This window comes from Sus scrofa, chromosome 10, assembly GCF_000003025.6.
Source record: "Sus scrofa isolate TJ Tabasco breed Duroc chromosome 10, Sscrofa11.1, whole genome shotgun sequence".
NCBI classification, from domain to species: Eukaryota; Metazoa; Chordata; class Mammalia; order Artiodactyla; family Suidae; genus Sus; species Sus scrofa.
The window spans coordinates 15,160,414-15,187,863 of NC_010452.4; the positions used below are offsets into that span (position 1 = coordinate 15,160,414).

General features: G+C 43.0%; 1 protein-coding gene across 1 annotated transcript in view; it reads left to right on the top strand.

Annotated features, from left to right (window-relative positions):
- Positions 1-27,450, top strand: part of LOC100739202 (kinesin-like protein KIF28P) — a 72,291-nt gene that overhangs the window by 29,221 nt on the left and 15,620 nt on the right. The window contains 9 exon segments of the mRNA XM_005667953.2: positions 5,593-5,711; positions 6,287-6,394; positions 14,617-14,891; positions 16,343-16,477; positions 17,210-17,376; positions 17,610-17,716; positions 18,114-18,204; positions 18,207-18,260; positions 18,512-18,696. Of these exon segments, the coding sequence (XP_005668010.2) occupies positions 5,593-5,711; positions 6,287-6,394; positions 14,617-14,891; positions 16,343-16,477; positions 17,210-17,376; positions 17,610-17,716; positions 18,114-18,204; positions 18,207-18,260; positions 18,512-18,696 (1,241 nt within the window).

Below are 27,450 nucleotides of genomic sequence, written 5' to 3' on the forward strand. Positions count from 1 at the left end.
GCATATGGCAGTTCCCAGGCTAGAAGTCGAATCTGAGCTGCAGCTACTGGCCTACACCACAGCCACAGCAACACCGGATCCAATCCTCATCTGTAACCTGCACCACAGCTTGCAGCAATTTGGGATCCTTAATCCCTGAGCAAGGCCAGGGATCGAATCTGCATTGTCACCAATACTATAAGAGGTCTTTAACCTGATGAGCCACAGTGGAAACTCCCCTGAACCATTTGAATGTAAGATGCAAACATGATGCTTCTTTATCCTTTTTTTTTTTTAGAATTTTTAAGTTTCTGAAGTTCTTTTTTTTAAATGTTTTTATTACTGTTGATTTACAATTTTATCATCCTTTGATCATTGGATGATTGGCATGATTTCTGTCAATTTCTGCTGTACAGCAAAGTAACCCAGTTATACATATATGTACACACCCTTTTTTCACATTTCCCTCCATCATGTTCCATCCCAAGTGATCAGATATAGTTCCTTGAGCTATAGAGCAGAATCTCATCACTTATCCACTCCAAATGCTATTGTTTACATCTCCTAACCCCGAACTCGTAGCCCCTCCACTCCCTCTCCCATCCTTAAATATATCCCTGTATACTTCCTAAGGCAAAGGACATTCTTTCACATAACTAGAGTACAATGATCAAAATCAGAGAATTAATACTGATATGATACTATTACTTCATCTATGAGTTTTGCTCATATTTAACTGTTTCAGTAATTTCCATTATAAAAAAATTGGGGTCCAGGGTCTACTTCAGGACCACACTTAGTTGTCACATCTCTTTGATCTCCTTAAATCTGGAACAGTTCATCAGGTTTGTTTTTGTCTTTCACGACCTTGAAATTTTTGAAGAGTAAAGATTAATTTTATACAGTGTTCTTGCGTTTGGGTTTTTATGATGTTTCCTCATGACAGGGTTGAGGTGGTAGGTTTTGGGCAGGACTGCCAGCAAAGTGATACTGTGTCCTCTGAGCCTCATGTGGCAAGGCAGCGTGGTGTCAGAGTGTCCCTTTTTGGTGATATTAATTGTGATCCCTTGGTTAAGGTGGTGTCTGCCAGTTTTCCCCACTGTAAAATTACTAATCTTATTATTTTTCTTTTTTTTTAGGGCCACAACTGCAGCATATGGAAGTTCCCAGACTAGGGGTCAAATCAGAGTTGCAGCTGCCAGCTTACACCACAGCTCATGGCAACCCTGGATCCTTAACCCACTGAGCAAGGCCAGGGATGGAATCTGCATCCTCATGGATACTAGTCAGGTTTGTTCCTGCTGAGCCACACTGGAAACTCCCTATGTTTTAAATTAATAACTATTTTATGGGGAGAGACTTTGAAATGTGGAAATCCTATACCCCATCCCGCTTTCATCCACTAATTTTATCACCCTTTGATCATTGGATTATTAGTATGATTTTTGTCAATTGGTAAATTTCTAGCTCCACCATTTCTTCTACATTTATTTGAAAAAATGTTACTGTAAGAAATAAGCTTGCTTTCATATTTATTCATTGATTTATGTCAATGTGAGCCTGGTTTTACTCAATAAGTTATAATCTGTTGCTTTTATAATTTATTTTGATAAGCAAATTCTCCTAGATTTGGCTGATGGGAGTTCCTTTCTTTTTTTCTTTTCCTCTTTTTTTAAAAACCATACCCGCAGCATATGGAAGTTCCCAGGCTAGGGGTCCAATTGGAGCTGCAGCTGCCAGTCTGTACCACAGACCTGAGCCACATCTGTGACCTACACTTCAGCTTGTGGCAATACAACACCAGATCCGTAACCCATGGAGTGAGGCAAGGGATTGAATCCGTATCCTCATGGATACTAGTTGGGTTCTTAACTCACTGAGCCACATCGGGAACCCTGGGAGCTTCTTTCAAACTATATTTTGTGTCTTCCCAACATTGCTTATCATTCTTTAAGCACTAGCTTACTTTCTGGCATCAAAACATTTTCAGGTTCATCTTATGGGCTCTCAGTCGCAGCTCTGGTGTCAATCATTTCTCCAAGGGTCCTGAATCCTTTTGTTGGAGAATGACTTTTATAAATCAAGATCTCGTGCTGAGTGTGCAAACTGCTATATGGATACATGGCCTCCACTCACAGATTATAGCTTCATCTGTATTTATAAAACTGTAAATTCATATTAATACCGCCAATCCCAGTGTTTATTTCATCTTTCCCTTGGTGAGGAAATTTAGAATCTATATGTCCATTTTTCTCCATCTGCCCTGTGGATTCCACACCTCACTTCTTCTCTAGCATTCGTCTCTGAAGAGTCTGCCCACCCCGCCCCACCCCGTCGTGCATCCCTAAATGCTCTCCGTAGGCCATTCCATTACATGCTCTTCTATCTTCCACCATAAAAACAAACAAACAGGGAGTTCCTGTTGTGGCTCAGCGGTAATGAACCTGATATTATCCGTGAAGATACAGACTCAATCTCTGGCCTTGCTTAGTGGGGTAAGGATCCACAGTTGCTATGAGCTGTGGTGCAGGCCAGCAACTGGAGCTCTGATTCCACCCCTAGCCTAGGAATTTCCACATGCTGCAAAAAAGCAAAACAAACAAACAAAGCCCTACCTGGACCCACATCTCCCTCTGGCTTCTGCCATATTGCTTTTTGTTCCCTTTTATGGAAAATGGGTCAGTTGTTTCCACTTTCTCATCCCCAGTCTGTCTTCGGTCCCCACCATGCCTTGGCCTCTGCCCTCCGTGTCCCAAGTCTAGCAGGCACGTGCCTTCTCGCATCTTACTGAGGTCTCGGTGGCATCATACCCAGTGGAGTCCTCTCTCCTTTTTGAAATGTCTTACTCTTGGCACGTGTTGTCCTGGTTTTCTTCTAGGCCACTTCTTCCACATCTCCTTTCCTGGCTCCTCCTCCTCTAACCCATTTGAGATTTCAAGTGCCCCAGAGCTGGGGCCTTGGGACTCTTGGACCTTGGGCTTCTCTGAGCTTCGGACTCTTCTCTAGACAGCGGCTTTCCCCTCTGTGCTCTCATCGCTCTCCGTGGCTCTGAGCGCCACCCATGCTATCAGCCCTCAGCTCCCCTGCTCCTCGCCCTCCTCTGGGTATCTCTTGATACCTTGATCTAGATGCTGCTTCTTTTTTTTTTTTTTTTTTGTCTTTTTGTCTTTTGGCCTTTTCTTGAGCCACTCCCAAGGCATATGGAGGTTCCCAGGCTAGGAGTCAAATCTGAGCTGTAGCCACCAGCCTACACCAGAGCCACAGCAACTCGGGATCCGAGCTGCGTCTGCAACCTACACCACAGCTCAGGGCAACACCGGATCCTTAACCCACTGAGGGACGCCAGGGGTCAGACCTGAGTCCTCGTGGTTACTAGTCGGGTTTGTTCCTGCTGAGCCATGATGGGACCTCCTGCAGCTACTTTGTTATCTCTGCTTGCATGACTCTCAGGCATGTCAACACGGAAGTGTCCAGAACAGAGCCTTGACTCCTCTCTCACCCCAAGCCTCTTCTCAGAGTCAGGACTTACCATTTGGGCAAACTGCTCAAGCCAAAAATCTAGCCTCCCTCGCTTCTTCACTTCTTCGCCCAGTTTGCCTTTTCTCCATCCTCCTGGGGCCACCATTTCAGGGAAAGCCATCATCTTCTCTTCCCTGAACAGTGTAGCCCCACTGAACTCATCAGATCATGGTATTCTCGGGCTAAAAAAATATTCATAAGATCTTCTTAAGATCCCGAGTTCCCATTGTGGCTCAGAAGAGACAAATCTGTATCCATGAGGATGCAGGTTTGATCCCTGGCCTTGCTCAGTGGGTTAAGGATCCAGCATTGCTGTGAGCTGTGGTGTAGGTTGCAGACGTGGCTCGGATCTGGTGTTGCTGTGACTGTGGTGTAGGCCGGCAGCTGGAGTTCCAATTTGACCCCTAGCCTGGGAACTTCCACATGCCACAAGTGTGGCTCTAAAAAGCAAAAACAAAAACAAAAAACCAGCAAAACTTCTCAAAATCCATAGAATAAAATGCACACTCTTTAGCATGGTCTTGAAGGCCCTGTATCACAGGCTTCCTCTTCAACCTCATCTCACACCACTTTTTCTTTACCCTACTTTGAACCTTGCTGGTCTCTGTGTTGCTCCTCAAACACACTGAGCCCTTTCTGCCTCAGGACCTTTGCACTTGCTGCTTGTTTTCCTTTGCGTCTTCTTTCTCATCTTTCCTCTCTCAGCTCAGACATCACTTGCTCAGGTAGATCTTCCCTTTGCTTGGCTTCATTTGTTTACTCTTTCTTACTTAACTGTATTTCTTTCATAGCATTTGTCACATTTTGAAATTATTTTATCCTTAGTTCATTTGATTATTATTCCTTTGTCCACATGAGAATATAAGCTCTAACTGGGATTTTTTCCCCTCTTCTTTGTCCATTCATTTATACTCACTCCACAAGTATTTACTGAGCTCTGACTAGGTGCCAGATATGGCTCTAAGCCCTGGGGACCCAGCAGTGAGCAAAGGAGTGCCCTGGATTTCTGGGTCAAAGCTTCCCCTCATCCTCTCCGCCCACCTGCCACCCCCAACAACAACCTGGGCTTCCTGGTCAGAAGGAGCTCTGGTGTCTGCCTCATTCATGTCTCCCCTCGGCTCAGATGGAGCCTCCTGACCACCTTCCCTCCCCTCTCTCCCCTCCCCAGGCATCTGCTCACACCCCTCATTGGAGGCCCAGCTACCAGGGCCCTGGGCGGCACCAGGGTCTCTGCTTCCCAAGGAAGGAGAGTCTCAGGTCACCTGTGCCTTTGCTCCCCTCCAGTGCACACTCTGCCTGAACTTGCCACGGAAACTCATGCCTGGAGGAGTTCCCATTGTGGCTCAGTGGCTTAGGAACCTGACTGGTACCCATGAGGATGCAAGTTGGATCCTTGGCCTCGCTCAGTGGGTTAAGGATCCGGTGTTGCTGTGGCTGTGGTGTAGGCTGCCAGCTGCAGCTCCAATTCGACCTCTAGCCTGGGAACCTCCATATGTTACACCTGCACCCCTAAAAAGCAAAAAACAAAAAAACACACCCAAAAACTCCTGCGTCGAGAGCCGTGGGTGCACCTACATATGTGCGAATGGTTCCTCCCTTTTTCCTTTACCAAAGATCTTCCTGCAGAATTTCAACAAAACAAATGGATTTGAAATTCACCTCCTTGTTCATTTTCTGCAAGTTCCTGACCAAAGCTGAGCGAACAGGACCTGTGCCACCAAAAAAGCCTGGGTACCCAGCTCTTCATTCACTTACTCACAGGGCCGCCAGCACACTTGCGTCTTGGCCCAGGGCTGGCAGCACAATGAGGCTGAACAAGCCCCAGAGAGCCTGGGTTGAAGGCGCTCGGCGCCAGTGAGGACTATCGGGGTGGGGGTGGGTGGGAATTCCGGGGCGCAGGCTTCAGGGCGGGGAGCCCCTGAATTGTTGAGAGATCCTGACACACACGAGGCACCGCCAAGCGGGATTCGGTCAAATATTCGAGGAACTGAATGAACCACGGGAAGAGGGACCAGCGACCCCGTGCGTTTATTCGCGGCTGAGAAGCATCCCAGCAGCAGTGGGTGACGTCCCTTCCTCTCCGCTCGTCCCCAGGAGCGCTGCACGGTGGGGACGTGAAGGCGGACCCCAGCGTCCTGGCCGTGTTCCAGGACTATGTCAAACTGATGCCACTCGTTGCAGAAGCCAATCAGATGAGCGAAGAGCTGGGGAAGGTAAGGCTAGGAAACTCCAGAAACGGCCTCGGATACCAGGTTCCACACACCCTCCCTCCGACTGCCCTTCGAGAACCGGCGTCATGGTGGAGACACCAGACGCGCGGGCCTAGGGCAGGAGGTGCTTTGCGCCAGAGCCCGCAGTACGCGAGCGACAGCCCCGCGGCCTCCCTGGTCCCGGCCTCCCGGTCCGGCCTCGAGCCATGCCTTCCACCTCTGGCCCCGCTGGCTCCGGGGCCACCAGGACCCCAGACCACTGCTTGCTCTCCATGGCCACCCGGCCCAGGCTGTCCTCCAAGGTGGCCTCTCTGGGTGCAGGCACCTCGATGGCTTCTCTGCCACAGAGAAGGCCTGGGTTGGGGGATGGCTCCCTGGTGACACGGGACCCGCCTCATAGGAACTGTGTGGGTACTGTTGAGAAATTCTGGTGCTTTGTCGTTTCTCTAGGAGGCAGTTAAGGAGAGGAGGGACCCTCTTTCAGGAAGCCTGCGTGTGGAGAGCAGGAAAAATACATTGCAGAGGCGGGGTAGGCTGATAAAGGCAGAATGATTTAGTGGAGGTGGTTTTCTTACCAGGGACTTAAAATGGAGCTCAAAGTGAAGAATTTAGCATCATCAGACTCCAGGGGCTATGACCTTCAAAAAGAGGTCACGGTGAAGGTGACTAACCGTCAGACTCACCAGGTGAGGCTGCCCCTGGGGTGGGCGACAGTCTTCATAGGGGTTTCTGGGGAGTTTCCTGGGGACCCTGGTTTGCTTTACCTGCTGCAGCCTGTGCAGACCCGGCAAAGGGGCCAGGTTCTCCCAGGTTTGAGCAGGATTCTGGGGACAGACCCTGGGGACCTTCCTCTGTGCCTCCCCTCCCCCCACAGATCCAAGGCCTGGGATCTCTCCCACCTATAGGCAGTTAATGCTTTCTTCTTTTTTCTTTTATTTCTTTTGTTGTTGTTTTTAGGGCTGCACCCAAGGTATATGGAGGTTCCTAGGCTAAGGGTCCAATGGAGCTTCAGTTGCCGGCCTATACCACAGCCACAGCAGCGTGGGATCTGAGCCGCATTAATAATCTACACTACAGCTCATGGCAACGCTGGATCCTTAACACACTGAGTGAGGCCAGGGATCAAACCCATGTCCCTCATGGATACTAGTCGGGTTTGTTACTGCTCAGCCACAACGGGAACTCCCACCATCTGTTTATTTTTATTTATTTATGTATTTATTTATTTTTGTCTTTTTTTTTTTTTTTTTGCCATTTCTTGGGCTGCTGCCACGGCATATGGAGATTCCCAGGCTAGGGGTCAAATCAGAGCTGTAGCCGCCGGCCTACACCAGAGACACAGCAACGCGGGATCCGAGCAACCTACATCACAGCTCATGGCAACACCGGATCCTTAACCCACTGACCAAGGCCAGGGACTAAACCCGCAACTTCATGGTTCCTAGTTGGATTCATTAACCACTGGGCCACGACAGGAACCCCCGTCTGTTTATTTTTATCATGACTCCAAGACTTCGGTACAGAAGGGAGCCTGAAAGTGTGTCCAGCTGCTACTGGTGTCTGTGAAGACCGCTGTTCTGAACCAGTTTCTGTGAGACTCTGGGGGAGGCCGTTTCATGGGCTCCACTGGTGGGCCCAGCCCCATGTTTGACTTTGCTCCCCATCAGGAAGGTCCTTCTTAGGCACCGAGGACCCGTTTCCCCTCCGTCTGCCTGTCAAAAGAGAGCAGTGTCCCCATGCCTTTGGAGCAGCCCTCCAGCCAGCTGCTCATGGCTTAGAGTATCTTCAGAGGATGTGCCCCCAGCTCTCAGGCTGGGGTGGGCTGCTCTCTCCCAGTGCTGGTGCTCATGTGCCTCCTTCACCGTCAGGCCTCTTGGCAAACATGCCCCTAGAGGAGGGGCTGGCTGTGGCTGGGACTTTTTGGCCATTGGATGATCTGCTCTTACTGAGCAACTAACTGATGCTTCTTTGGGTTTAACTTTCCTGCTTGTTGCCCTAATGTTGCCAGAATTTTTTAGGTCAAGACCCATCTTTTAAAACTTTTTAAAATTGTGAAATAGGGCAGAGAAAAAGTTACGAATGTATGCGTTCATGTGGTAAACGCTTGGGTCCCTAGGACCCGGTTCAATGGGCTCTATGTCTGCCAGGTGCTGGGGACACTGAGACCACCACTTGAGTTTCACTGGCCCCGGGCTGTGGGCATCCAGGGAGCAACCCCGAGCAAGGCCATTCCTGAGCCACAAACTCCCAAGATGTGTTCCTGTTTTTTTCCTTCTTTCCCTCTGACCAGCACCACGGTGGCTTCCTCTTAATCCCCTAAGGTTGGAGGAAAGGGAGACACGTGTGTCAGTCCACCCGGGAGCTCTCTGGGGGGGGGTTCTCTTTTACAAGGACACTAATGCCATCATGTGGCCTCCATCCTTATGACCTAATCACCCCCAAAGGCCACACCTCCTAATACCCCCACACTGGGGGTATGGAAGCAATCTATGAATTTGGGAGGCACACAAACCTTCAAACCATAGCAGCACGTTGGCTGCTGGTTCCCCGTGTTGCTCACATTCCCTGTGTTGCTCTCAGGGTCTCCATGTGACGTGGGAGGGTCTCCTGTAAGACCTCACATCCTGGAAAGTCAGCCTTGCTGTCTACGCCAGGTCCCATGAGGCCTGGTTTAACTCTTTTGCTCCTTGCCCTAAAGTTGCCAGAATTTTCTAGGTCAACACCCATCTTTTAAAACTTTTTAAAATTGTGAAATAGGACAAACAGAGAAAAGGTTATGAATGTGTGTGTTCTCGTGGTAAATGCCTGGGTCCATACAACCAGGTACCACGGGTTCCATGTCTTCCAGGTGCTGGGGACAGAGCTGAACGTTCAGTGTGCACGTGATTTTGTTTTTGTTTATTCTGTCACTTACCACCTGGGCAAAGAAGCTCTGGTGAGCCAGTATCCCACATGCCTCTCTGGGGCCAGGTGCTTCCTTGAATTTGTTCAGCAGTTTACTGTCTTGTCAGGTCTTGCTTGAAGGAGATTTTTAGTTTTCTAAAACATTTTTTCCATTTGATTCATTTTTTCTTTTTAGGCCATGTCAACATTGTGCAGAAGTTCCTAGACCAGAGATCAAACCTGTGCCACAGGAGCTATAGCAGTGACAACACCGGATCCTTAACCTGCTGTGGCACCAAAGAACTCCCATTATTAATTTTTTTTTTTTTACTGTTTATTATTACAGCTTAAAGATGGTTTCAAAAATATTTTATTCAGCCTTTTTATTGTTAGCAGAAGGATCACTGGAATGACAGCCTGCCGTTACCAGAAATAGAATGCAAGGCAGTGTTTTCACATTTTATTCCCTGTGCTGTAAGGGAGAGCTGAGCGCCTGGGTGCCTCCTGAGATCGCTCTTTTGCGTCAACCTGGCATCCTTGTCGCAGGCGGATAACCAATGAGAAAGCTTCTGCATAAATGTTTGGTTTTCTCTTTTAAGGGATTATGCACTAGTTAATTTCATTTTTTTTCCTGGTTTTCCTTTTTTTCTCATGCAGAGATAAATCTTACTAATCTGTCATCTTCAAGTACCAGTAACATTTTTTTTTTTTTTTTTTGTCTTTGCTATTTCTTGGGCCGCTCCCACGACATATGGAGGTTCCCAGGCTAGGGGTCGAATCTGAGCTGTAGCCGCCAGCCTACACCAGAGCCACAGCAACTCAGGATCCGAGCTGCATCTGCAACCTACACCACAGCTCACGGCAACGCTGGATCATTAACCCACTGAGCAAGGCCAGGGATCGAACCTGCAACCTCATGGTTCCTAGTCGGATTCGTTAACCACTGCGCCACGACGGGAACTCCTAGTAACATTTCTTCAAATGAAGCACCACCTTCCTCAAAAGCCCTGTGAAAAGCTAGTAGTGGTAGAGCATTAGTAACTTCTGATGGTTTGTTGGATTGTTTATGTATGTGTTTTTGTTGTTGTTGGTGTTTTTGCTTTTTAGGGCTGTACCCGCAGCATATGGGATTTGCCAGGATAGGGGTCTAATCAGAGCTACAGCTGCCAGCCCACATCACAGCCACAGCAATGCCAGATCTGAACTGGTCTGTGACTTATACCACAGCTCACAGCAACGCTGGATCCCCAACCCACTGAGTGAGGCCAGGGATCAAACCCGCATCCTCATGGATACTAGTCAGATTCCTTTCTGTTGCTCTGTGATGGGAACTCCTCATTGGTTTATTTTTGATTCTGTTCCTTTTGCTTAGGAAACAGAGCCAAAAAAATAATGCTAAGATTTATGTCAAAGAATGATCTACCTATGTTTTCCTCTAGGAGATTTATGGTTTTAGGACTTACATTTAGGTCTTTAATTCATTTTGAGTTTATTTTTGTATATGGTATAAGAAAATGTTATAATTTCATTTTTATGTGTAGCTATCCAGTTTTTCCAGCACTACTTATTGAAGAAACTGTCTTTTTTTCTATTGTATATTCCTGCCTCCATAGATTAATTGAAGATCGATGAGAGGGTTTGCTTCTGGCTTCTCTGTTATGGTCTATTGATCTATATGTCTGTTTTTGTGCCAGTACCCTGCTGTTTTGATTACTGTAGCTTTGTGGTATGGTCTGAAGTCAGGAAGCATACCTTCATCTTTATTCTTTCTTCTCAAGATAGCTTGGCAATTTAGGGCCTTTTGTGGTTTCATATAAATTTTAGAATGGTTTATTCTAGTTCTGAAAAATGTCTTGGGTATTTTGATAGAGCTGGGCTTGCACTAAATCTGTAGATTGCTTTGGGATAATATTAATTAACAGTATTAATTTTTCTGATCCATGAACACAAGATATTTTTCTATTTCTTTAAATCATCTTCAGTTTCCTTCATTAATATTTTGTAATTTTCAGAGTGTAGATTTTTCACCTCCTTGGTTAAATTTATTCCTAGGTATTTTATTCTCTCTTATACAATTGTAAATGGGATTGTTTTCTTGAATTCTTTCTGATAGTTCAGTATCAGGGTATAGGAAAGCAACAGATTTCTGTATCCTGCAACATTACTGAATTCATTTTATATATATATAATAGTTTTTTTTGGTATAGACTTTATGGTTTTCTATGTATCAAATTATATAATCTGCAAATTGTGACAGTTTTACATCTTCCCTTCCAGTTTGGATGACTTTTATTGCTTTTTCTTGTCTGATAGCTGTGGCAAGGGCTTGTAATACTGTGATAATTAGAGGTGGTAACAGAGGCATCCTTTTCTTATTCCTGATTTTAGAGGAAAGGCTTTCAGCTTTTCACCATTACGTAGGATGTTAGCTGTGGATTTTTCATAAATGGCATTTTATTGTGTTATGTTCCTTCTATACCACTTTGATGAGAATTTTTATCATGAATGCAAACTGGTTTAGTGGTGCTGAATTCTTTAAGCTCTTGACCATCTATAAAACTCTTTATCTCTCCTTTAAATCTGAATTATAGCATTGCTGGGTAGATTATTCTTGGTCTCAGAGCTTTTTTCCTTTCATTATTTGAAATATATCATGCCACTCCCTTCTGGCCAGCAAAGGTTCTGCTAAAAAGTTAGTTAATAGCCTAATGGGAGTTATCTAGTATGTAACTTGTTGCTTTTGTCTTTCTGCTTTTGAGAATCTCTATCTTTAATTTTTGCCATTTTAATTACAATGTACCTTGGTGTAGATATTTGAGATCATCTTGTTTGGGACTCTCTGGGCTTCCTGGACTTGAATGTCTGTTTCCATTCCAAGGTTAGGGAAGTTTTCAGCTATGATGTCTTTAAATAAATTCTCTGCCCTTTTCTCTCCTCTTCTCCTCCTTCTGGGCCCCTATATAATGCAAATGTTAGTATTGTTGATGTTGTCCCAGACGTCTCTTAAACTGCCTTTTTTTTTTTTTTTTTTTTTTTTTTTTTTTTTAGGGCCATACCTACAGCATATGGAGGTTCCCAGGCTAGGGCTCTAATTGGAGCTATAGCTGTTGGCCTATGCCACAGCAACGTGGGATCCAAGCTGCATCTGTGACCTACACTACAGCTCACAGTAATGCCAGATTCTTAACCCACTGAGCGAGGCCAGGGATTGAACACACAACCTCATGGTTCCTAGTCAGTTCATTTCCATGGCTTCATGACAAGAACTCCAAACTGTCCTCATTTTTAAACATTTTTTCTTTTATATTTTCAGCTTGAGTGATTTCCACTATTCTCTCTTCCAGTTTGCTGATCTGTTCCTCTGTATCATTGAATCTACTGTTGGTTCCTTCTATTTTTTTTTTTTGTTTTTATTTTTTTAAATTTCAGTTACTGCACTCTTTAGCTGGTTCTTTTTTATATTTTCTCTTTGTTAAACTTTTCATTGTGTTCCTCCATTATCCTCCTGAGCTCTTTGAACATCTTTATGATCATTACCTTGAATTTGAACTCTTTAATAGGTTGGTTGCTTATCTCCATTTCATTTTGTTTTTTTTTTTTATGTGGTTCCTTCATTTGGGACATATTTATTTGTTGTTCATCTTGACTAAATTGCTGTTTTATTTCTGTGTATTTGGTAGGTTGGTTACATTTCTCAATCTTGGAGAAGGAGCTTTCTGTAGGAGATATCCTATGTGTCTCAGCAGCACACTCCCCTGTGATTACCAGAGCTATATGCTATAGGGGTGCTTCCTATGTGGGCTGTGTGGAATGGGCTGACTACTGTGGGTGGTTTGGTAGGCATAGTTGGCCCCTGGTCTAGTTGGTTGCCAGACATGTGTGGTTGGGGCCAGGTTATGAGGCAGTTAACTGTGGAGCCCCAGAGATAGTCCTGGCTCACCAGTGGGTGGACTTGGGTCCTGGGGTGGCTCTTTGCAAAGCTAGGGGTCTCAGATCTACTGTTGCCTGCTGGTGGGTTGGGCAAGTTCCTGATATAGCTGACTGTGGGGCCCAGGGTGTCCCAACTCTGGTGTCAGTCCACTTATGAGTGGGGCTAGATCCTGAGGCAGCTCTTGAGATGCCTAAATTTCTCAGAGCTGCTTTGCTGGTGGATGGGATTTGGGGTCATGGAGCAAGGGAGGGGGTGTCCTAGGGCTACTGCTGGCCTACTAGTGAAGCTAGGTCCTGGTCTCTGGCTGCAGAGTCCTGTAGGTCCCAGAGATGGTGTTGGCCTCCTGGTGCTGGTGGGTGAGGCTGTGTCCTAGGGTCTCTGGTTGGAAGGTCCTAGGGGGTCCTTAAGCTGGTTTTGGCCTACTGATGGGCAGGGTGGGGGCCTGGAGGTACCTAGAGTTGGTATCAACCTCCTAGAGGTGGGGCTGGGTCCTGGACCCTCTGGTGCACAGGACTGTGTCCTTTGGCAGCCAGAGGCTCAGGGTGGGGGATTCTTGGGCAGCAGCCTGCTGGTGGTTGGGGATGTTCCCCTTCTACTACCTGCTTGACCTGAGGTGACCTAGGACTAGGGCCAATGGGCTAGCGGCAGGGCCAGGTCCCAGTGCTAATAAACCAGAGGGAGGATTCCCTCTGGTTCTTGTCAGCACCAGAGTCTTCTTGATAGAATACCCCCCCCCCACGGCTGCCACAAGCATCTATGTCCCCAGGGTGAGTTGCAGTCGCCTCCTGCCTGAGAGGATTTCCATGATCATAGGTGGGTCTGATCCAGGCTCCTTTCAAATTAGTGTTTCTGCCCTGGGTCTTGAAATGTGTGGGATTGTGTGTGCACCCTTTAGGAGTGAAGTCTTCATTTCCCACAGCCCTCTGGCTCTCCTGAAAGTAAGCCCCACTGGCTTTCAAAGCTAAACATTCCAGGAGTTTGTCTTCCCACTGTAGGATGCCTGATGTGGGGCTTAGACCCCTCACTCCTTGGTTAGAACTGAAATTATCTTCTTTTGGGTAGCCCACTGAGGGTATGGGTCTTGATTATACAGTATCTCTGCCACTCCTAGCCATCTCTTTCTGTGCATCTTTAGGTTTTTCTCATCAATAGTTTCTCAATAAGAAGTTCTAATTTGGGGTGCTCATGCGAGAAGGTGAGCTCAGGGATTTCCTACTCCTCCATGTTGGCCACTCCTCTAATAATGACTTCTGGTCTGACATTCATTATTGTTAATAAATTATCTGACTGGAATTCCTCATATTCTGGCTTATGCTTTTGTTCACTCTCAGTAATCAGTAGCAATACAGAGGCCTTGGCCCTCACCTACTGAAGCAACAGACAGTGCCAGGTTCTTGTCCTGAATTTTCTGCTCACTGGGTATGACCACAAAAATTTATTATAGTTCAGAGGGCTGAAAGTCCAGCACAGATCTTGCTGGGCTAAAAGCAAGGTGTCAGGAAACCAGTTTTGCTTTCTGGAAACTTGAGGGGAGAATATGTTTTCTTGCCTTTTTAAGGTTCTAGAGCCACTACCATTCCTTGGCTCATGGCCATCTTCAAAGTCATCTACATAGCATCTCTCTGACCCTACTTCCATCACCATCTCTCTTACTCTGATCCTCTTTTCTGCCTCCTCTTCCACATTTAAGGTCTATGTGATTACACTGGATAATGCAAGCTAATCTCCTTGTTTTGAGGTCACATATTCACAAGTTCCAGAGACTAAGACATGGATATCTTTGAAGATAATTCTTATGTGAACCACAAGCCCAAACCTTTATTTCTCCTGGGAGGATCTGTTTTCTAACTCCTTCATTTCCTCTAAGTCATTTTCTGGGATCTAGCAACTGAAGCAATGCTGAAGAAAACAGGTCAGGAATGAACAGAGTTCTCTTGTAGGACCTCACCAAAGCTAAGTTTGATGACAGTGTCATTGGTCTTGGGTACCCAAAACCCAGCCTATCAGAGAGAGCATGATGGGAATAATCACAGAAATGAACTGTTAGAGCAGCAGATGGAATCAAATACTGATGATGTATCATTGTATTTCCAGGTGTGGATTTGGTCAAAAGCCAAGTTTATCAATAGGAAATTCCTAATGGAGGAACTTTACCAGCGTTTCCTAGATGGTGAAGACAGCCACGTTGTTCAGGAAGATGACCCTTTCTGGGATCCTGTTGAGGTCATCCACTTGGGCTCGGCTCACATCTGGCTCCAGTCACTTGCCTACTGCATGAAGTTCGAGGACCAAGTGGAGTTTCTGAACTGTGATGGGCTAGAAGAGGCAGTGTTACATATCCACATGGTCCCCTGCTCCCCGACAGGACAGTGGGTATCTCCTTCCCAACCTTGTCTAGTTCTGGGTCTGTCAAACTAAGAGCAAGCCTGAGTTCTCCTGGGGGGGGGATGGTCAACTTGGTATCCAGAAGAGGTCATTCATGAGACAAATGAATGAGCCCATTCATTCATGATTCAACCCTATCAAATCTGATTTTTGCTGTGGCAGCTAAGTAGGCTGACATGGGATATTTAAAATCCCATGTCCAAGAGCCTTCAAGCAGCTCAGTAACATGGGGTTGGAGACAAACGCATGAAGAGGACATCCTGCCAAAAGGCAAGTGTAGGACACATGGACACAAACCAAAATACCTGGGTTGGTAGAGAAGCCAAGGGGCCATAGGCCTTTCCACTCACAGCCCTCCTCTGGCACCTGGGAAGCCTGGCACCCACCACATGCACCTGCTCTTTCCCATGCCAGAGGTCTATCCCTGCTGAGGGGGCCCAGAAGCAGGAAGCAGAAAGCTGATTTTCCAGCTCACCCTGTCTCCTTGTATAGGTTCTGGTCATTTTTTTGTGCCCTTTATCCAGGCAGGGACCGTGGTTTCCTCATTTGGCCTCCTTCTGAACTGCATCTCATCTCTGCTCTAACCCCACTCCTTTGCCTATACCACCCATCCCTCAGGGTGTCTCGCCTGTTTTCTTGGGGAACAGGGAAGTTAGGCAGTTTTTACAAAAGCTCAAGTCTCTTAGCAATTCTAAGCAAATAGGCTGGTAGGAGGTCTGGCCTGGGGGCTGTGTCCTCATGGGTACCCAATGCAGTCTTTTTGCCTTTCCAAAGAGGAAATAGGCTCAAGAAGAAGAGACTGAGAGACCAAGATGACCACTGACTCACTGTCTTTACCAGGACTCTAGGCAGCTTCCTGGTCATTTTGCTCCCTCGGGCTTCTGGGCTGCCTGATGGTTCTATTTCCCGCCATGAATTAACAAAGTGGCATTCTAGTTTACGGATTTCAATCTTTGTGAGCTTGGTTGATGTGAGAGAATTCCCCTGTTGGAAAGTTATCCAAGTTGGTTTCTGAGCTTGTGCGCCTGGGGTTGACTCTGGTTATGAAGAGTTCACCAAGGAAGATGATGCCTGAAGAGGCTGCATCTGGGCACCAGCTGGCTTTCTCTGGTGGCAGCTTCTCTGTCCCACTGGGACCCTATCTAAATCTCCAATGCCTGTTTGGAACTCACATCTGGGTGCATTTATTGCAAGAGGCAATATTCCTGTCTCCTCCTTGAGAAGGTCTATATCTTACCGTGAAGTACCAGAGCACAGAGTAGGCTTTTATTGTATATCTCTTTAATGAATTATGCAGCTGGTAATATCACCCATCCTTCCTTCAGAGAAGTTGGTCATCTCTTAAGGAGTCTATATGATTCCCACTGACATTACAGTCCCAACTTGCCTGGACCCAGGCTAACCTGTAGTCAATGTTTACCTCTTCTCTTTGTAGAGCATGTGGTGAGGAAGATGTGGTTATTGACCCTTTGGAGCTGCTGGGCAAGAGGATGGATTTCCAGATCCACATTGTGCAGTGCCTTGGCACCAAGTGGCTAAAGGAAGATGCAGAGCGGGGTATTCAGATGGGGTAACAGCTAGCCCCACAGAGTTGCTGTGCATGAACTGCCCACCTTGTGGGCCCTGGTGGGAGGGAGTCTTTCCTTAAGTTTTACAAATGAGTTGATCATGACATTGTCTTAAGTGTATCTGCTTGTTCAACCCCCAGATGACTGTTTCCTCCATTTGTTTAACAGAGTTAAGCCACATGTCTCTAGAGGGTACTGGACTGTAGGCAACTGTAGGCAACTGATCCTCCCAAGTAACTGAAGTGAAAACCATTTTAATTATCAGAAAGAATATCCAGTAAAATTGTGTTATCTCAGTAGGATGATTTTTTCTAAGTTGGAAACAAAAGGACTGTATTAAAATATGGCAGAGGCACCAGATATGCTTAAATGAATTAGGCTAAAAGGATATTAAAAGATAGAGCAATTGAAAAAAGGAGACTTTGAAGGACAAAACTAAACCACTATCTCATGTGGAAAAGTAACAATTTTAGATTATCTAAGTAAAAAGTATTTATCAAAATCCTTTTCTTTTTTCTTAGACGTAATATTTTCCATGTACTGATGATACGCATATTGAATAGCTGAGATGTTGGAGGTGGCTATCACAAGAATCAATTAGAGGTCATCTTTTATCAGCTAAACAAAGCAGGCTATAATTTTTTGGCCCCTCTGCACTTGATGGTGTGTGTGTGTGTGTTTAAACAAATGTATCCCTTCTGGTTTTAAATGATGTTTTCGATTTTTTCCCTCAGGTACAGAATTTATGATCTCACGAACACTTTATATACCAAGCCTGTATGGAAAATTGTGAATCCCCAAATTGAAGAGACTGTTCAATTTACAGCCTTAAATGCATCTCAGGAGTTTCTGAATTATTTACAGACAAATGCTCTCATTGTTGATTTATGGGGTCTTCAAGGTACCATGTTTACTTCCTCTTCTGCATGGTGTACTCCTCAATCAGGCATTGTGTCAGTGTATCTAGGGCTGCGGAGGTGGTCAGGGTATTGGCAGCAATGGCCAAGAGCTATCTTTCCCATGGCCTTGGGTTTTAGCCCACAGGTGATTATATGGTTTAAAACTCCTCACACAACACTAGGGCTGGACATTGAGACTTTTTTTTTTCCTAATGGTGTCTCTCCCACACTGCAGAAGGCTGTGCTGAATTGAGCTGCTCTCAGCCAGACATCATTGTCACAGGTGAAGGCCACATCATGGTGGACTCCAAGAAAATTTCTACTGTGACAGATACAGGCCAGGTGTGTATATTTATGTGACATTAAAAGAGATGTCAGAGATGACTAAAAAAATCTCAGATGACAGTTGCATGGGTATCATCAAATGTTCTTTCCCATCAAAAAACGTTTTTTCTTACGGTTTCCAAAGAGATAAGTTGGGGGGTAGGGGATGGGCTGGGGGTTTGGGATGGAAATGCTATAAAATTGGGTTGTGATGATCAGTGTACAACTATCAATGTAATAAAATTCATTGAGAAACATTTTTCTTGATTTACTCCTGTGTACCCTGAGGATCTTAAATCCTGGTCACCACACCTCCCACCACACCTACCTAGTTTTCACGTGGTAGGAACAACTGCCAGGCTCAAAGGACATACAAATAATCCAGCAACAGGCTAAACTGACCTGTTTTTTATAGACTACATCAAACCAGACATCAGAACTTCATCTAAAGCTGGTCAAGTTAGAAGAGGAGAGAGAACTGCTCAGAAACATCAACAGAGTCCTCAGAAGGAAAATGCGTTTCTTAAAGAATCTATTGAGAAAACTGGTTCTAGTCAACAAGGTGAGAGGCCGCTCAAGTCTTGGTGTTTAGCTATTCTCTAAACTCCTACAGAAGTGAATGTTTAAGTGAGTTAATCTATAACTTTAGGTAAAAAAAAAAATTTTTTTTCCTTTTTTCTTTGTAAAATTTCTTAAAATGGGTCCAAATTGGTGACAAATAAATGCTGATGTAGTAAAATGCATTAAGATAATTACATATATAAATACTTGGATAAATAGATGAATAAGTGTTATTTTATCTTTCAATCTCAGCACATAAGGCTTCCAATACCCTGAAGATAAATGGGATGACAGAACAATTACCAGCAGCCCGAAATCAGATGTGCACCCAGGAAGCCAGCTATGACAGAGAGTTTGCTAAAGCGCTTAAGGTGTTCTACCAAAGCATGAATGTGGCAAGAGGGCAGTTTCTCAAATTAAGACATTATAAACCTCCTGTAAGTAACCAGAATCCTGGATCGAAAGGAATTTCTTTCCACTAAATGTAGATATTTGATAGAACTGCATTTCACGAACTTGGGGAGGAGCATATGTTTAAGTAGAAGAGCAGGTCAAGGCCTGGAACAGTGTGAGTCTACACATCTCAGGCCTCCATCCGTTGCTCCCATTTTTCACTTTAGTATTCCTCTGGCTGGTTCAGGCAGCCATGCCATTGCAGGATTGATATTCATTAACTTTGAGGTTTTTTTTTGTTTGTTAACTTTTAAAAAATTATAGCTGATTTACAATGTTCTCAATTTCTGATGCACAGCAAAGTGACCCAGTTATACAAATATATACATTCTTTTTCTCATATTATCTTCTATCATGTTCCATCACAAGTGATTAGATATAGTTCTCTGTGCTATACAGCAGGAACTCATTGCTTATCTACTCCAAATGCAATACTTTGCACCTATTAACCCCAAACTCCCAGTCCATCCCATTTGCTCCCCGTAGGCAACCCAATTCCATTCTCTATGTCCATTAATTTCTACTCTGTAGATAGCTTCATTTATGCAATATTTTAGAATCTATATAAGTGATATCATATGGTGTTTATCTTTCTCTTTCCAACTTTGCTTGGTATGAGAATCTCTAGTTCCGTCCATGTTGCTGCAAATATCATTATTTTATTTTTTATGACTGAGTAGTATTCCATTGTGTACTTGTATCACTTCTTCTCAATCCATTCATCTGTCAATGGACACTGAGGTTGTTTCCATGTCTTGGCTATTGTGAACAGTGCTGCAATGAACATAAGGGAGCATGTATATTTTTCAATGAAAGTTTTGTCCAGATATATGTCCAGGAGTGGGATTGCTGGATTATACGGTAGTTCTAGATTTAATTTTCTGAGGTACCTCTATACTGTTCCCCATAGTGGTTGTACCAATTAACATTCCCACCAACAGTGTAGGAGGGTTCCCTTTTCTTCACACCCTCTCAGAACTGACTTATTAGTGACAGTCATTCTGACTGGTGTGAGATGGTACCTCATTGTAGTTCTGATTTGCATTTCTCTAATAATTAGTGATGTTGAGCACTTCTTTATATGCCTGTTGTCCATCTGTACGTCTTTGGTGAAATACCTATTTAGGTGTTCTGCCCATTTTTCATTGGGGTTTATTTTTTTGTTGTTGTTGTTGAGTTGTGTGTATTGTTTGTATATTTTGGAGATTAAGCCCTTGTTGATTAATAGTTTGCAGCTATTTTCTCCCATTCTGTAGGTTGTCTTTTTATTTTAATGGCTTCCTTTGCTGTGCAAAAGCTTGTAATATGATTAGGTGCCATTGGTTTGTTTTTATTTCTATTGCTTTGGGAGGCTGACCTAAGAGAACAGTTGTATAGTAGATATCAGAAAATGTTTTGCCTATGTTCTCTTCCAGGGGTTTTATGGTGTCTTGTCTTATGTTTAAGTCTTTAAGCTAATTTGAGTTTATTTTTGTGCATGGTGTGAGGGTGTGTTCTAGTTTCATTGCTTTACATGTAGCTATCCAGTTTTCCCAGCACCACCTGCTAAAGAGACTATCTTTTCCCCATTTTATATTCTTGCCTCCTTTTGTCAAAGATTAATTGACCATAGATGTCTGGGTTTCTTTCTTTCTTCTTTATTGTTCCATTGGTCTGTCTGTATGTTTTTGTACCAGTACCACACTGTCTTAATTACTATAGCTTTGTAACACTGTCTGAACTCTGGGAGAGTGCCGCCTGCTTGGTTTTTACCCCTCAGGATTGCTTTGGCAATTTGGGGTCTTTTATGGTTCCATATATAGTTTTGGATTGTTTGTTATAGTTCTGTGAAAAATGTCATGGGTGATTTGATAGGGATTGCATTGAATCTGTAGATTGCTTTGGGTAGGGTGGCCATTTTAATGATATTAATTCTTCCATCTAGGAGCATGGAATAGCTTTCCATTTCTTTGAATCCTCTTTTATTTCTTTGAGGAATGTTTTATAGTTCTCAGCATATAAGTCTTTCACCATAATCAGCTTTACTCCTAGGTATTTACTTTTTGGGGTGTGATTTTAAAAGGTATTGTATTTTTATATTCCTTTTCTAATATTTCATAGTTAGTATACAGAAATGCAACTGATTTCTGAGTGTTAATCTTGTATCCTGCTACTTTGCTGAATTCATTGATCACTGTGAGTAGTTTTTGTATGGAGTCCTTTACCTCTTCTCTTCCAATAAATACCTTTTATTTCTCCTGTTTATTGGACTACTTGTGGTTAAGACTTCCAATACTATGTTGAATAAAAATGGTAAGAGTGGGCATCTTGTCTTATTCCAGATTTTAGTGGGAAGGCTTTCAACTTTTCTCCATTGAGTATTATATTGGCTGTGGGTTTGTCATAAATGGCTTTGATTATTTATGTTAAGGAATGTTCCTTCTATACCCACTTTGGTAAGAGTTTTTATCATGAATGGATGCTGGATTTTGTCAAATGCTTTTTCTGCATCTATTGAGATGATCATGTGGTTTTTGACTTTTCTTTTGTTAAAATGATGTATGACCCTGATTGATTTGCGTATGTTGAATCATCCTTGTGAACTTGGGGTGGATTCCACTTGGTCATGGTGTATGATCTTTTTTATATGTTGTTGGATTTGGTTGGCTACATTTTGTTGAAAATTTTTACATCTATATTCATCAAAGATTTTGGCGTATAATTTTCTTTCTTGGTAGTATCTTTGGTTTTGGTATTAGGGTGGTGGCTTTCTAGAATGTGTTTGGGAGTATTCCTTCTTCAACCTTTTGAAAAAGTTTAAGAAGGGTATAAGTTCTTCTTTATATGTTTGACAGAATTTGCCTGTGAAGCCATCTGGTCCAGGATTTTTGTTTGTAGGGAGTGTTTTTATTACATATTCAACTTCATTTCTAGTGATCGGCCTATTCCGTTAATCTATCTCTTCTTGACGCAGTTTTGGTGGGCTATATGTCACTAGAAAGTTGTCCACTTCTTCTAAGTTGTCAATTGTTATAATTGTTCATACTAATCTCTTTTGGTTTTTGTATTGCTGCAGTATCCATTGAGATTTTTTTTCTTAACTCAGTGAATTTTATTACATTCATAGTTGTACAGTGATCATCATGACCCAGTTTCACAGCACTTCCATTCCAAACCTCCAGCCCATTTCTCCCATCCCCAACCTGTCTCCTTCGGTAACTGTAAGTTTTTCAAAGTCTGTGAGTCAGTATCTGTTCTACAAAGATGTTCATTGTATTTATTTTTTAGATTCCACATATAGGTATAGCATATGACACTGGTGTCTAACTTCACTTAGCATGATAATTTCTATGTCCATTCATGTTGTTGCAAATGATATTTCAATCCTTTTTAATGGCTAACATTCTGCTGTGTATATGTACTACATCTTCTTTATCCACTCCTCTGTTGATAGACATTTAGGTTGTTTCCATGTCTTGCCTATTATGTATAGTGCTGCAGAGAACACTGGAGTACATGTATCTTTTCAATTCATGGTTTTCTTTGGATGGATGCCCAGGAGCGGGACTGTTGGATCAAACGGTAATTTTATTTTTAGTTTTCTGAGGAATCTCCATACTGTTTTCCACAGTGGTTGCACCAATTTACATTCCCACCAACAGTGTAACAGGGTTCCCTTTTCTCCATACCCTCTCCAGCATTTATTGTTTGTAGACATTTTGTTGATGGCCATTCTGGCTGGTGTAAACTGGTACCTCATAGTACTTTTGATTTGCATTTCTCTAATCATGAGTGATGCTAAACGTCTTTTCATGTGCTTTTTGGCCATCTGTATGTCTTCTTTGGAGAACTGTTTTGGTTTTCTGCCCCCTTTTTGATGGGGCTTTTTGGTTTTTTTTGTTATTGAACTGCAGGAGGTATTATATATTCTGGAGATTAACCCCTTGTAAATCTCTTCATTTGCAAGTATTTTCTCCCAATCTGTGGGTTGTCTTTTCATTTTGTTTAGGGCTTCCTTTGCTGTGCAAAACCTTTTAAGTTTAATTAAGTCCCATTTGTTTATTTTTGTTTTTGTTGTCATTACTCTAGGAGGAGGATCTGAGATGTTGCTGTGCTTTATGTCAGAGAGTGATTGGCCTGTGTTTTCCGCTGAGTGTTATAGTATCCAGTCTTATATTTAGGTCTTTAATCCATTTAGAGTTTATTTTTGTGTATGGAGTTAGGAAGTGTTCTAATTTCATTCTTTTACATGTAGTTGTCCAGCTTTCCTAGCACCACTTATTGAACAAGCTGTCTCTTCTCCATTGTATATTCTTGCCTCCTTTGTCATAGATCAGTTGACCATAGGTGTGTGGGTTTAATTCTGGGCTTTCTATCCTATTCCACTGACTTACATTTCTATTTTTGTGCCAGTACGATACTATTTTGATGACTGTAGTTTTGTAGCCCACAGTCTGAAGACAGGTTTTTTTTTTTTTTGTCTTTTTTGACATTTCTTGGACTGCTCCCATGTCATACGGAGGTTCCCAGGCTAGGGGTCGAATCAGAGCTGTAGCCACCTGCCTATGCCAGAGCCACAGCAACACGGGATCTGAGCCGTGTCTGCAACCTACACCACAGCTCACAGCAATGCTGGATCCTTTACCCACTGAGCAAAGCCAAGGATCAAACCCACAGCCTCATGGTTCCTAGTCGGATTTGTTAACCACTGAGCCACAATGGGAACTCCCCAGGTCAGTCTCTTGAAGACAACATATATATGGGTCTTGTTTTTGTATCCATCCAGCCAGTCTATGTCTTTTGGTTGGGGCATTTAGTCCGTTTACATTTAAGGTAATTATTGATATATATGTTCTTATTGCCATTTTATTATTAACTGTTTTGGATTTGTTTTTGTTGAACTTTTTTCCCCATTCTTCTCTTGTTCTCATTTCTTGTGATTTGATGACTATTTTTAGTGCTGTATTTGGATTCCTTTTTCTCATTTGTGTATCTGTTGTAGATGTTTGGGTTGCAGTGACCCTGAAGTTTTGATATAGGAGTCTATATATATACCAGATTGTTTTAAGCTGTTGGTCACTTAATTGCAAGTGAATCTCCACTGTCCTGCATTTGTACCCTCTTCTGATTTCTGATTTTGGTAGCATATTTGTGTGTGGATGATTTCTTACCTTTACTATATGTATGCCTTTACTGGTGAGCCTTGTCATTTGTAATATTTTTGTTTCTAGTTGTGGCCTTTATTTTTCCACCTAGAGAAGTTTCTTTAGTATTTTTTGTAAAGTTGGTTTAGTGGTGCTGAATTCTCTTAGCTTTTGCTTGTCTGTAAAGCTTCTGATTTCTCCTTCAAATCTGAATGAGAGCCTTGCTGGGTAGAGTAATCTTGGAGGTTTTTTCCTTTCATCGCATTAAGTATATCATGCCACTCCCTTCTTGCCTGCAGAATTTCTGCTGAAAAAATCTGCTGATAACTTTATCGGGGTTCCTTTGTATATTATTTCTTTTCCCTAGAAAATATTCAGTATTTTCTGTTTGTCTTTAATTTTGGTCAGTTTGATTAATATGCATTTTGGGGTGTTCCTCCTTTTGTTTATTTTACATGGTACTCGTTGTGCTTCCTGGATTTGAGTGATTCCCTTCCCATGTTAGGGAGGTTTTTGGCTATTACCTCTTCAAATATTTTCTCTGCCCTTCTCTCTCTCTCCTTCTGGCACCTCTATAATACAGATGTTAGTGCTTTTAAATTTATCCCAGACTTCTCTTAGACTCTTCATTTCTTTTCAATTTTTTTTTCTCTTTTCTATTTTGCATAAGTGATTTCTACTAGTCTGTCCTCCACCTCGCTTATTTATTCTTCTGCCTCCTGTATTCTGCTGTTGGTTGCTTCTAGTGAGTATTTTATTTCAGTTATTGTATTTTGCATTTCTGCTTGCTTAATCCTTAAATCTTCTATTTTCGTTGCATCTAGCTTATTTCCAAGATCTTGAATAATCTTTACTATCATCAAAGTCTTTTTCATGGACATTGGTATACTCCAGATCACTTAGCTGTTTTTCTGTTTTATTTTTCTTGTTCCCTTATCTGAGTCATAATTCTCTGCCTTTTCATTTTGTACAGATTTTTGGTGTGGTCTCCTTTTTGCAGACAGTAGAATTGTAGCCTCTCTTGCTTCTGATGTTTGCCCCCCTTGTGGCTGAAGTTGGTATGGGGGCTTGCTAAGGCTTCCTCATAGGGGGGACTGGTGCCTGAAGGTGGAGTTGATTCTTATCCCTTGGGTGGGTGGGGCTTTGTCTTTGGGTGAGATTAGAAGTAGCTCTGTGCCTGGGGGGCTTTAGGCAGCCTGTTTACTGATGGGTGGGGCTGTGTTCCCACCTGGATTATTGTTGGGCCTGCGGTTTCTCAGCCCTGATGTGTGGGGCCAGATTCTTCCAAAATGGCCACCTCTATAGAAGCACATGCTAATTATTCCTGAGAACTTTGCCTCCAATGTCCTTTCCCCAGAAGGAGCCACAGTCATACCATTTTCCCAAGAGATCCTCCAAGAACTGCAGTCAGGTCTGACACAGACTCCTATGGAGTCTCTGCTTTGCCCTAGGACTCAGTGCACATGAAAGCCTGTGTCCACCTTTCAAGAACAGAGTCTCGTTTCCCCCAGTCCTGTGGAGCTCCTGTGCACAAGCCCCACTGGCCCTCAACACCAAATGCTCCAGGGGCTCCTCCTCCCTATGCAAGATCCCCAGGCCTGAGAACCTGACGTGGGGCTCAGAACTCTCACTCCTATAGGTGCGTCTCTGTGATACAGTTAGTTTCCAGTCTGTGGGCCACACACCTAGCAGCTATGGGGTTGTTTATATTGCATAATTGACCCTTCTACCATCTTGATGTGGCCTCCCCTTTGTCTCCTGGAGGAGGATATCTTTTTTGATGGTTTGTCTATTTGGTTGAAGGTTGTTCAGCAATTGGTTCTGATTTTGTTGGTTTTATGAGAGAAGATAACCTCCAGTCCATCTACTCTACCATCTTAATCCCATCCTCTCTCCTTTTTTATTTCTTGTTTATTGGGTTCGTTCCCTCTTCTTGGTGAGTCTGGCCAGAGGTTCGTCAATTTTCTTTAACCTTTCAAACTACCAGCTCTTGGGTTTAATGATTTTTTTCTATTGTTTTTTGAATCTATTTTATTGATTTCCTCTGTCACCTTTATGATTTCCTTCCTTCTGCTGACTTTAGATTTTGTCTGTTCTTCTTTTAGGTGGTGGGTTGTCAATTTTAGATTTTTCTTCTTTTTTGAGGAAATTGCTATGAACTTCCTTCTAAGAACTGCCTTTGCAGTATCCCATAGATTTTGAATATTTGTTTTCATTATCACTTGTCTTGAGGTATTTTTAAAGTTCCTTGATTTTTTTTCATTAACTCATTGGCTTTTTTAGTAGCATGTTGTTTAGTCTCCAAGTAGTCAGTTTTTCTCATTTCTTTTCCTGTAGTTGATTTCTAGTTCATACCATTGTGGTCAGAGAAGATGCTTGAAATAATGTCTACACTCTTATATTTGTTGAGGTTAGTTTGTATGTGTTCAATCCTTGAGAATGTTCCATATGCACTTGAAAAGAATGTATATTGTTTTTTTTTTTTTTGATGTAATGTCCTGAAAATATCAGTTATCACTGTTGCCTTATTGGTTTTCTGTCTAGAGGATCTGTCTGTTTATGTGAATGGGGTGTTAAAACCTCCTACTATTATTGTATTCCCATCAACTTCTCCTTTTATGTCTGTTAGTATTTGTTGTATGATCTGGGTGCTCCTATATTAGGGGCATATATATTGATGAGTATATTATCATCTTCGTGATGGATAATTTACTACATAGTGCCATTGTCTTTCTTTATAGCCTGTTTTTAAAAATTACTCAATGGATTTTATTACATTTATAGTTGTACAATGATCATCATAACCCTATTTTATAGCATTTCCATCCTAAACCCCCAGCCCATCCACCACCCCCCAACCTGTCTCATTTGGAAACTGTAAGTTTTGCAAAGTCTGTTGAATCAGGATCTGTTCTGCAAAGAAGTTCATTGTGTCCTTTTTTTGGATTCCACAGATAAGTGTATATTTCACATGTAAGATTCCAGCATTTGATGTTGGTATCTCACCATCTGACTGACTTCACTTAACATGATAATTTCTAGGTCCATCCATGTTGCTGCAAATGCCATTATTTCTTTCCTTTTAATGACTAATATTCCATTGTGTATATGTGTAACACATCTTCCTTATCCACTCCTCTGCTGATGGACATTTAGGTTGTTTCCATGTCTTGGCTATTGTATAGAGTGCTGCAATGAACACTGGAGTACATGTGTCGAGTCATGGTTTTCTCTGGATAGATGACCAGGAGTGGGTCTTTATGGGCTGTTTTAAAGTCTATTTTGTCTGATATGAGCACTGCTTTCCTGCCTTTCCATTAGCATGAAATATCTTTTTCCATCCCCTTTCAATTTATATGTGTCCTTTGCCCTAAGGTGAGTCTCTTATAGGCATCCTATTGTAGGCTCTTGTTTTTTTTTGGCCAGTCTGCTACTCTATGTCTTTTGATTGGAGCATTCAGTCCATTGAGATTTAAAGTAATTATTGACAAATATATATTTATTGCCATTTCACACCTTGTTTTCCAGTTGATTCTATGTTTTGCCTTTGTTCTCTTTCTGGTTGGATGATTTCCTTTTATTTTATGCTTGTGTCCTCTTCTGTTTAGGTTTTGT